At 46.2% G+C, this 12,148-nt stretch overlaps 1 protein-coding gene across 2 annotated transcripts in view; it reads left to right on the forward strand.

Annotated features, from left to right (window-relative positions):
- The window catches only part of FARP1 (FERM, ARH/RhoGEF and pleckstrin domain protein 1), a 290,364-nt gene that overhangs the window by 181,156 nt on the left and 97,060 nt on the right, over nt 1-12,148 (forward strand). For both annotated transcript variants that reach the window (XM_060129027.1, XM_060129028.1), the window contains exon 3: nt 2,931-3,035. In XM_060129027.1, the coding sequence (XP_059985010.1) occupies nt 2,931-3,035 (105 nt within the window). The remainder of the gene's footprint in view (nt 1-2,930; nt 3,036-12,148) is intronic.

Raw genomic sequence — 12,148 nt, forward strand, 5'->3', positions numbered from 1 at the left:
TGGGGCTTCCCTGGTGGTGCAGTGGTCGAGAGTCCGCCTGCCGATGCGGGGGACGCGGGTTTGTGCCCCGGTCCGGGAGGATCCCACATGCCGCGGAGCGGCTGGGCCCGTGGGCCATGGCCGCTGAGCCTGTGCTACGCGGTGGGAGAGGCCACGGCGGTGAGAGGCCTGCGTATTGCAAAAAAAAAAAAAAAAAAAAAAAAATCTTATGATACAGGAATTCTTCCACAACTTCTTAGCACCTGGCCCATTTCTATCATGTTCTTACTAGCTAGCCTCTGTAGATTTTACTGGCCAGAGAAGAGGACCTCGAACAAGTAGCCATGCCTCAGTTATTCATACGGTTCTATGGAGGCAGGTGTGAGGAATTGAACTCAAGACCCCCGTGAGCCTGGCTGGTGAATTCCCAAGTGCTCTCAGCATGACCAAGGGTGCGTTGCTTTGAGAAAGAAGTGGGAAATAAGATTGGTGACCAGTAATCCGTTCAGCTGTTAACACTGGATAAACATAGGGGTGTGTGGGCTGGGGTAGTGGGGGGGATACGTTTGACAGACAAGGACGGGGTTTACACACCATTACATGTTAGTTCTGCCATCAGGGCGAGTGAAACGACTCTCCTGGTGACCCTTGGACCGGGCATTCAAAGTCTAGAGCCTGGTGAGTTTGGGATTATCCATGGAGACTACCGCATGCCCTTAGATAACTGAATATCTTCTGGATTCCAGCCATGAGGAATATGGGAGCACAAAGTGGTGTCTGTTTAAAAAAAAGAAAAGAAAGATGCTTTATGGCTGGACGCAGAAGCATCTTTGCTGGCCCCTCAGGTCACGGTATTGGGTGGCCTAATGGATGTGCCCATCATTGTACTTGTCAGGCTCTGACTGCTACTGCCAATTAGTCTCCTGGGTTACTAATTGGCTCCTAAATTGCTCTGCTCTTAGCAGAGGGGAAGTGAAAGTATAAAACCAGTAACTGGAGACAACACTGCCTTGAAACATTTTTCTCGCCGCGTTTGATCTGTGTGGTGAAATTGGATCCATTTTGCAAGTGGGTGTTAGGACTCTACCAGATAGTGAAGAGAAACCAAGGCATATGATTCTAAGCTCTTTAGGGTAGGAAGTGGGTTCATATATATCATCTTCCCTTGGTTTCTCTTCACTCTCTGGTAGATTCCTAACACCCACTGGCAAAATGGATCCAATTTCACCACACAGATCAAACGCGGCGAGAAAAATGTTTCAAGGCAGTGTTGTCTCCAGTTACTGGTTTTATAGATTCAGGGTATAGAAAATACATATTTCAGCAGACATTGAGGGACTGCCAGGGACTGCGCTAGCCAATAGGAATAGATAGGTGAACAGGTAGCCCAGAGTTTCATTGGGGAGACAGACTCGTAGATGTTTAACTACAGAGAATACAGTGGAATGAGTAATTGTATTCATTTGTTCATTCATTTCAACAAGACTGGTTGGCATTTAGGCATCGTGGGTAAGGCGATTAATAACCTATGGCCTAAAAAAATAAGTAACCTATGGCCTTTACCCTCAGTTCCTATGAAGTCTAGATGAGAGTTTATGCAAAGTCTAGAGAAGAAAGCCGTACATTCTGCCACATTTGGCCGGGGGTGGAGGGGGAAGCAAGAGGAACAGGGACAGGCTTTCAGCTGCCACAAAAAGGGCATGGGATCATGAGCTGAAAAGTTACAGAAATGCACACAAATATTAATAGCAGCTTTATTCACAATTGCCCAGACTTGGGCAACCGAGATGTCCTTCAACAAGTGAATGGGTAAACAAGCTGTGGTCCATCCACACAGTGGTATATTATTCATCCATAGAAAGAATGGAGGAAACGTCAATGCATACTGCTAAGTGAAAGAAGCCAATCTGAAAAGGCAACATTCTATACGATTCCAACTATATGACATTCTAGAAGAGGCAAAACTGGAGAGACAAGAAAACGATCAGTGGTTGCCAGGAGTTTGGGGGGTGGTGAGCGCGGACGAAGGGAGCACAGGGGATGTTTAGGCTGGTGAAACTCTCTTGTGTGATCCGGTTGGTGAAACTCTCTTGTGTGATCCGGTTATGGGGGCTCTGTGATAGTATGCATTTGTTGAAATCCGTAGAACGATACAGCACAAAGAGTGAATCCCAGTGTAAACTATGGACTTTGGATGGTGATGATGTATCAGTATCGGCTCAACGATTGTAACAAGTGTACCATACTAACCCAAGATGTTAGTAAGTGGGGCACTGGGTGTGGTGGGGAGAGGTGCGTGAGAACTCTCCCCACGTACTTCCTGCTCAATTTTCTGTAAACCGAAAACTGCTATAAAAAAATAAAGTCTGTTATTTCTGTAATTTATTATTTACAGTGGTGTGTTGAGTTCTGCTGTGCAGCAAAGAGATTCAGTTGTACACATATATACATTCTTTTTCATATTGATCACAGGGTACTGAATATGGTTCCCTGTGCGATGCCGTAGGACCTTGTCGTTTATCCATTGTGTATATGAGTCTGCATCTGCTGATCCCAAACTCCCAATCCATCACTCCTCCACCCCCTTCCCCCAGCAGCCACAGGTTTGCTCTCTCTGTCTGTGAGTCTGTTTCACAGATAAGTTCATTTGTCGCATATTTTAGATTCCACATATAAGTGATATCATATGGCATTTGCCCGTTATTTTTAAGGGGGGTAGTGCCTGGCCTTGGGGTAGGGAGAAGATGGCAGAGGTCAGCACCTAAGTGTGAGGGCAGCATGAGAAGGGAATCGGTGGTGGACGCGGGGCCGGTGACCAGGGTGTAGTGGCGGTGCTTGGTGGCGAGCGGTTACAGACTCGGGCATGAAGAGGCTTCCTGTAGTGGGAGCCGCGGTGTGCGTCCCCAGCTGCCTGTCTCAGAGGGCGTAACTCCCGCTGTTTCTGTTCCCAGCAAAGAGCCCCGGGGAAAGTGCTGCTGGATGCGGTGTGCAGCCACCTGAACCTCGTGGAAGGAGATTATTTTGGCCTCGAGTTTCCCGACCACAAGAAGATCACGGTAGGTGACGTCCATGGGATGTTGCTGTTTTACTGTCTGTTCGACTTGGGGGAGGGAAATAATTGGGACCTTCCTTGGCCATACGGAAATGTACAACAGAAAAGGTACCCAGAAAGCCCTTGTTAATCTGTCTTTGAAAGTAATGTGTGCATATGAATAGCAAGTTCAAAGAGAATACAGTGCAGGCTGTCCCCCCTCACCATCTCCCTCCACCTCTCCCTCTAAGAAGAACCTCCATCGCCAGTGTCTTGTGTATCCTTCGATCAGAGTCTGTGTATATGTGTACACAAACACGTAATTTTTGTTTATACTGGGGTATAGTTGATTAACAATGTGTGAGTTGCATTTATTTTATTTTTATTTTATTTTATATTAGGGTATAGTTAACAATGTTGTGTTTCAACAGACACATATTTTTGAAAAACGATAATGTGAGGAAACAATACACAGTGCCCTGTACTCCACCCACACACCGTTCATATATCCTGGACATCTTTCCTCTTCAGCACATAGAATCCGCTTCCTTCCTTTTCACAGTTTCATGCTGTTCTGCTGAACGGATGTGCCGTAACTTACAAGCCTGGCTGTAAAGGGTGGGATACTTAGGTTGTACTGAATCATGTGCTTTTACAAATGGTGCTCCAGTGAACATACTGATACGTTCATGTTTGCATTCACGGTCAGGGGTTTCTCTCAGTAGTTCGGATCCACAGGCACGGAAGTTGCATCATCCGTGGGTTTGAGCATCTTAAAGTTTGCTAGATGTGTCATGTCGTTCTTTGAAAAGGTCTCACTGATTTGAGCCCCACATTTAGAACATAGAGCACCGTTCTTTTTTCTCTTTTGGCCGATGGTACTTTCTTAAGGCTGTATCCTAGTCTACCTCTTATGAGACACCCTATTAGGGTGTAAGTTCATGGACTGCATTTCTATTCCGTGCACACTGAGTGCCTGGAACTTTTGCTGGCCCCTGCACTGGGGATCCAACAGGAGTGAGATGGAGAGAATGTATAATCCAGGTGGGGCATCGGACTGAGTCAGTGGCCAGTTCAGGACATGTGGCAGGTGGTCCACTGGAGCCCGGGGGCGTTGGGCAGTGGGAGCAACAAACAGCATTTGTGTTGAGGAAATCCTTCACAGATACTGCGAGACAGAGTCCTGTGAGGCCAGGAGGAGTTGACCTGATAGAATGTCAGGGAGGGGGGGCACCAGATGCCCAAAGACCAGACAGCAAGTGGGCTATTCAGAAACCTGCAGAGAAGGCTGAAGTTTAGAGGCGAGGGAGCAGGGCTCTGCTGATGGAGGTGAGAGAGAGAACCGGAGCTAGGTCTATACGGAAGGACTTTCTGCCCCATTGCTATCTAGTAGAAACGGAAGATGAACCACTCACTTAATTTCAAGTTTTCTATCAGTTATGTTCAAAACGTTTTTAAAAAGTGAAATTAATTTAATAGCCTGTTTAATTTGATTTAACACATGTAAAATCATTATCATTTCAACATGTAATCAGTCTGAAAACCTACGAATAACAGATTTTACACTTTTTTCCTGCTAAGTCTTTGAATCTGATATGTATGTGGCACTCACAGCCAGACCAGCTGTATCTCAGGTGCTCAGTGGTCACGTGTAGCTAGCGGCCCTTGTATGGGACAGCACAGTTCTGCACCGAGCTAATGTGTTTAGGAAGCTGGTAATGCATTTTAAAGGGAGCGTGGGGGGAATTCCCTGGTGGCCCAGTGGTTAGGACATGGGCTTTCACTGCCATGGACCTGTTCAAGCCCTGGTTGGGGAGCTAAGCTCCCACAAGCCGCGTGCGAGGCACGGCCATAAATAAATAAATAGTGAAATGAATAAAAAATAAAGGGAGTGTGATATGGTCTGATTTATGGCTTAGAAAGACAACTGTAGCCAGATTGGAATTGGACGAGAGTCAGGAGAGCTGTTCGGGGTTCATGGTATCGGGCTGGAGATGGTGCTGGCTGGGACTGATGCAGAGTCTGGGAATGGCTGGCGGGAACTGAGCCTGCACCTGAAGACGTGCACAGATCGTGTTTTCGAGACATACATCTAACCTCTAAGCCCTCTTTGCCGTTTTCTAGTGCTTATGTTAGCTCGAAGCTGCCCTGACTCCCTGTCCTCTTTCTGATGTGGCAGACGACCGCAGAAGGGCCACATCTAATTCCACATTCATTTATGCATCGAGCGATTATTTTGTGCCGGTGCCGCGTCCTGCATCACACTTCATACGGCAGAAGACACCTGATATGAAGGGACAGCTAGCAAGTAACAGTTACTGTTTCCAGTCATTAGACGAGCCTGCTTAGGAAGGTTGACAAGGAAACAAATAATTATCATACAGTGTAGCCAGGTCAGTGGACCATTGTTTCATAAACTTGTTTTATGTTAAAATGATGATTCTCAAGACACTTGAAGATTTGTTCTCTCGTTATTTCTAGCAACGCTGCCTGTGTAAGTCAGGGTCCCAACGGCTTTCCTGACTCCAGTCTTGTCCCGTTCCGATCCTGCTGGAGTTTCTTTTCTCAACCGTAAATTAGCAGTGGTGAGGGTACCAAGACTGAGAATCGTTCCGCATCTGGGTCAACCAGTTAGCTAATGGCAGAGCTAGGATTCTAACCCCGTTCTTCTGACCTCAAGTTCAGTGCCTTTTGTGTTGACCTTGGGTGCTTCTCTTTTGCGAGCGTTTACAGACCTATTAATCTTTCAGGGTACCTCCAGGGCTGACTTGTTTCAAGTTTTATCGGGCTTCATTTTTGTGATTTCACCGTTTCCTTATCATATTGTTTAGGAATGTGTTCAACTGAAAAATTCCCTAAACCCATTAATGATAACTAAAAGAAAGAGATAATTGTTGCAAATAAAGGCCACTACCTGAGTGCTCACCATACACCAGGCTGCTCTAGTTCCTGTGGACACAACAGCAAACATGGCCCATATTCTAAAGCAGGGATCAGCAAACTTTAGTCAAGGGCCAGATAGTGAATATTAGAATAGACGTTTCATGCCAGAGAGTCTCTACTCCAGCTTTCAGTTCTACCCTTGTAGTGTAAATGAATCGGCATGGATTTGTTCCAGTAAAACTTTATTTATAAAATAGGAAGCTGTAGTTTGCCAACACGTGCTCTAGGAAGTAATAGCTCTGTTCAAGGCATCATAATAGGTTTATGTACACTGTTTTGTTTATTCCGGTTCCTTTATTCTAGCCCATTATACCTCCTTTTTCTGATAAGAAAGCTAAGGCTTAAAGAGTAAGTCCTTTTCAACAAGGCAGACAGCTGAGCAGTGATAGATCCAGGATTCAAGTTCAGATCTTTCTAAATGCTCTTGGTCACCATCCTGCTCTGACTGTGTCTCTGTATTTTGCTCTATGTCAATTTCACATCGCAACCTGAAAGCTAATTTCATGTAATTTTCAAAATAGGTTGTTTTAACAAAATTGATCTATGGTATTAGATGGGATGGTGCAAATGGGTACAAGGAGGGCTTCTGGGGTCCTGGCCATGTTCTTTTTCTTGATCTCAGTGCTTGCTCTATGGGTGCAATCAGTTTGTAAAAATTCAGTGAGCCATACACTTGTAACACGTACACTTGTAATGTGTGTACACACACACACACACGCACACACACACACATCTTCAGTAAAAGTTTACCCCCAAAATGCAGTGAACTAAAAGCACACAGGAACAGAAATCATGACCAAAAAGCACCCAGAGGCTGGCTGATGGAATCTGTTTTGGAAGAGCCTAGGACGAGTCTTGATTGGATGAACTGAGGGAAAGCCACTCACGTGTGAGACTAGTAAACACTAGCTGCATTTCACCTCTGCTTTCAGATAAACTTGCTTGAAGATCTAAGATTTACATCATAGGGTTTTTGTCTCCTTCCCAGATTCTGTCAGTGCTGACCTCCTAGCTGGCTGTTGTATCATAGTGGTGGGTCGGACTGCCAGCCCCCAAACCCCTGCTTTGCCTCTTAGCAGCGGGGTGACTGGGGCAGGTTGCTGGCCTTCCAGTGCCTCACTTTGCCTGAAGGTAAAATGGGGACGATGGTGCCCATCTTGTGGGGTTTTTGAAACGATCAAACACGGTATCTGTCAGCATGTAGCCCGGGGTCTGGGAACTATGTATGTAGTGTTCAGAAAGTATTAGTTATGGAAACTATCATCATCATTACAGTTTTTTGTGGTCAAACACAGATAACATGAAATTTATCATTTAACCATTTTCAAGTAAGTCTATAGTAGTACAGCGGTGTTAACTGTATTCATTGTTGTGCAGTAGGTCTCTAGAACATTTTCATCATGTAAAACTGAAACTCCATACCCATTAAACAACAGCTTCCTTTCCTCTTCCCCAGCCCCTGGTAGCTACCATTCTACCTTGTTTCTATGAGTTCGACCACTTTGGATACCTCATAGAAGTGGCATCATACATTATTTGTTGTTTTCGGTCTGGCTTATTTCACTTAGTGTAATGTCCTCAAGGTCCATCCGTGTTGGAGCATGTGTCAGAATGTATTTTTTTTTCTCTTAATATTTATTTTTGGCTGCATTGGCTCTTGGTTGCCAGGCTCCGGCTTCCTCTAGTTGTGGCGAGCGGGGGCTACTCTTCGTTGTGGTGTGTGGGCTTCTCATTGTGGTGGCTTCTCTTGTTGCGGAGCACGGGCTCTAGGTGTGAGGGCTTCAGTAGTTGTGGCTCGCGGGCTCTAGAGCGCAGGCTCAGTAGTTGTGGCGCACGGGCTTAGGTTGCTCCGTGGCATGTGGAATCTTCCAGGACCAGAGCTCGAACCCGTGTCCCCTGCATTGGCAGGTGGATTCTTAACCACTGCGCCACCAGGGAGGTCCAAGAAAGGCTGAATAATACTGCATTGTGTGGATAGACCACATTTTGCTTACCCACTCATCTGTTGATGGACATTGAGGTTGCTTCCCCCTTGCTTGTTGTGAATAATGCTGCAATGACGTGTTGTCGTTATTATTTTTAATACTACTGTTGTGATTATCACCTCTGCCAGGCTTCTTTTGGGAGGCTGCTCACATATCTGACAAACCAGCAGGAAGCATGGTTACTCTCAAAATGCCCAGACATGGGCTGTCACAACTGGTTTTGCCCATTTATCTCTACGTAATACACAGGAAGCTAGTTGTTCCCCCGAGGTCCCCAGCGTGCAAGGTTGTGGACCTTTGTCCCTGGGTGGTAAGTTCAGGCAACTCGCACTGCAGCTCAGCCTTTCACCCCTTTCTCATCACTTCTATCACGTAAATAGCCCATGTCAGAGCATTCTTTATAGTAAGGGTTTGAAGAAGCTTAAGGGGAGAATGAGTGCTTTCCCTGGTCTAAGATGTGTTTCTCAAGATTGGAAATAAACTAGTGATAATTAGTAAGTAATCAATTGTGCTCTACCCTCAATTAGACTTGTCCCATGGCTTGTCAATTAATAGAGTTGATTGCTGTGTTTACATGCAAGCCGGGCACATGTTGTCCTTGAGTCCAGGCAGCTGCCCCGTGGGATTGCCCCACAGAAGTAGAGAAGTCTTTTAATCGGCTTTTTTTTTTCATTGATTTGCCTTCCCATGGCAGAGATGCTATTATTGATCTTAGGAATCAAGACCCTTAACATGCCAGCTAATGGGTACCTAGAGTCTGAAGGCTGGTAAAAGGCCAGAGAGATGTTGGGTTGCCATTGGGGTGGATGCAGAGAGCTCACTGTTCTTGGGCTTCTACTGTGTTCCGTGGACTCTGCTATAAACTTAACTTCACATCGTTCGTTCTTCACAGCAGGGGTCGGCAGAAAGAGCCAGAGAGTAAACATGTTAGGCTTTGCAACCCATACCGTCTCTGTTGCAACTGCCCAGCTCTGCCACTTCAGTGCAAGGCAGCCGTAGATAATGTAAATGAATGATTGTGGTTGGGTTCCGGTAAAACTTTAGTTACGGGCATGGACGTTTGAATTTCGTAGAATTTTCACACGTCATGAAATATATGGCTACTTTTGATTTTTTTTTCCCCCAACCACTTAAAATCCCATCTTTGCTCTTTGCGCTGTAGCAAAACAGGTCATAGGCTGGATTTGGCCCATAGGCCTTTGTTTACCAGGCTCTGCTTTATAACATTTCTCCGAGGTAGGTACTTTATTATCCATGTTTTACAGTGAGCAAATTCAGTATGAACTGCATAACCAGGTGTATTACCATGAGTCACACACAGACCGTCTCAGGCGATGCAAGTTCTCTCTGCTTCACTGGGCTGCCTTTCCTCACGTCTCCCCATCTCAAACAGCTGCACACACCTGGCCAGCAGAGATGGTCGTATATGTAAGATTTATCTCGTGGAGAGTGGGAACAGCTCTGTGTTACGGCCTGTAAACCTCTGTTTAAACATTTGCTTTGTCATTTGGCAACTGGGTAGATTCTGAACTTCTTTGATTTTGTACTTTTTCTGAAAAAATTGGGATTAATAAATGACTATTTTACAAGGTTATCATGAGGATTAATTCAGATACTTTGCAGTGTCAACCCCAGCAGGCTTCCCGGCATAGCAGTCAGTCAGCCGTCTGCTGTATTTTCTTCTTGCATTCTGCCTCGGAAACCAGTGAGGCTGGCCTGCCAATATTTCATGAAAGCTACAATGCTCAGTGATCTGATAAACAACTCTGGTTTTGTATAAATAAATACTGGTAAAGGGACTTCCCTGGTGGCGCAGTGGTTAAGAATCCGCCTGCCAATGCAGGGGACACGGGTTCGAGCTGTGGTCCGGGAAGATCCCACATGCCACGGAGCAGCTAAGCTGGTGTGCCGCAACTACTGAGCCTGCGCCCTAGAGCCCGTGAGCCACAACTGCTGAGCCTGTGTGCCACAACTACTGAAGCCCACGTGCCTAGAGCCCGTGCTCTGCAACAAGAGAAGCCACAGCAATGAGAAGTGCACACGCAGCAACGAAGAGTAGCCCCTGCTCACCGCAGCTAGAGAAAGCTCACGGGCAGCAACTAAGACCCAACACAGCCAAAAATAAATAAATAAATAAATTAAATAAATTAAAAAAAATACTGGTAAAGCTCAGGAAGAAAACTGGCATCTTTTCATTCATTTTATCATCTTCTTTACGCCAGGAAAAAAGTTTTACCCTTGGCAGGTGTCTTAGCTTAGACTGCCATAACAAAATACCATAGAGTAGGTGGCTTGAACAACAGATGTTTCATTTCTTTCAGTATTGGAGTCCAGGATCAGGGTATCAGCGTGATCAAATTCTGGTGAGGATTCTTTTTCTGGCTTGTAGACGGCCACCTTCTCACTGTGTCTCAGAGCAGAGAGAGAGAGCGATCTCTTTCTCTTCTTATAAGGCTGCGGTCCTGTTAGCTCAGGGCCCCACCCATATGACATCTTTAAGCCTTAATTACCTTCTAAAGACCCTGTCTCTAGATACAGTCACATTGGGGGTCAAGGCTTCAACACAGGAATTTGAGGGACACAGTTCAGTCCACAGCAGCAAGCATGCTTTCTGGGGGCCTTGAGGTCATAGAACCTACCTGGGATGACAGACATCACTAACTGGTGGTTTCCCAGCCCCTCTGGGGTCAGACAGGCCTCTTTCGTCTATGCTTAGTTGCAGGCTTCTGACTTTGCTTCTTCCTGGGGGCCTGTGGACATCTGAGACCAGGAGGGACTCTTTGTGGAACATGCCAGGTGTGAAGGGTGAAGAGCACTGCAGACCCAAGGACAGAGGAAAGTTTGGGAAGCCAGCAGAGGTGGGGTGGTGGAGCCGCCCGGTCACCCCACAGAGCGGCGCCATGGTTCGGCCTGACAGTGGCTGCGGTGACAGGGCAGGTCCCAGAGAGTCCGGGGAAAGGCAGCTCGCTGGAAAAATACGGCTGTGGGTAATATTCTATTTCTTAAGCTGGAAGGAAGCTATGTGTTGTCAATTTGTTTTTTGTCAATTTGTTTTTTAATTAATAGACTTCGGTTTTTAGAGCAGCTTTAGGTTTACAGAAAAAATGAGCAGAAAGTAAAGAGAGAAGAGAGGTCCCCTATGCTGTCTCCCCATGCACAGTGCCCCTGTCATTAACGTCATACATTACTGTGATGCTGTGTTACAATCGATGAGCTAGTGTTACTACATTATCATTACAGTTCCAAGTTCAAATTAGGGTTCCTTCTTTGTGTTGTACATTTTATAAGTTTTGACAAATGTATAATGACATATATCCACCATTACAATACCAACAAGAGTAGTTTCACTGCCCTGAAAATGAACCAGTCCAGAGGCCATACTCTGAACCACCTCTTCTATCTCGCTCTTACACTGCAGGAGACAGAATTCCTCTGCCTTAATCATCCCAGGGCCGGTGTCAGACACCTAGAGACGGCCCTACACCCCAGAGCCCACTAAGATGACTCAAGCTAGCCAATCCTAAGCTGCTTACCCTGACTTACCTTGTCTTTTCCCATGGAAACCACGGTAAAGCCTCCTTCCCATGCGTTGTCCTCACCCTTTCTGCCTCCTGGCGGACCCTGGTGCTTCCCCGCATGGCCCTGCATGGTGTGGCATGCCCCCCTCCTCCTGGGAACCATACGTAACAAACCATCTTTTCAATGGCAGCTGTCTCCTAACCTGTTGGCTCCACCATATGTGACTAATGAAGGCTACATCTTAAAACAATTTGGTTTAAAAAAATATCTGGAGGGCTTCCCTGGTGGCGCAGTGGTTGAGAGTCCGCCTGCCGATGCAGGGGATACGGGTTCGTGCCCCGGTCCGGGAAGATCCCACATGCCGTGGAGCGGCTGGGCCCGTGAGCCATGGCTGCTGAGCCTGTGCGTCCGGAGCCTGTGCTCCGCAATGGGAGAGGCCACAGCAGTAAGAGGCTCGCGTACCAAAAAAAAAAAAAAAAAAAAAATCTGGAAATAAGTTTCTAAAATGGATAGTCTTGAGAAGGTAGAAGTGGAATCATAGTTTTTGGATCTTCCCAAACCCAAGACCCACATAAAAACAGCTACTTAACAACATCAAAAACCCGTGGACAACATTTATGGCAAAACTAGGTGTCAGAGTGTAAGCCCTAGATCCCAAAGTACAAGCAGTCGGAGATAAAACGTCAGCCAG

This window comes from Lagenorhynchus albirostris, chromosome 18 (genome assembly GCF_949774975.1).
Source record: "Lagenorhynchus albirostris chromosome 18, mLagAlb1.1, whole genome shotgun sequence".
NCBI classification, from domain to species: domain Eukaryota; kingdom Metazoa; phylum Chordata; class Mammalia; order Artiodactyla; family Delphinidae; genus Lagenorhynchus; species Lagenorhynchus albirostris.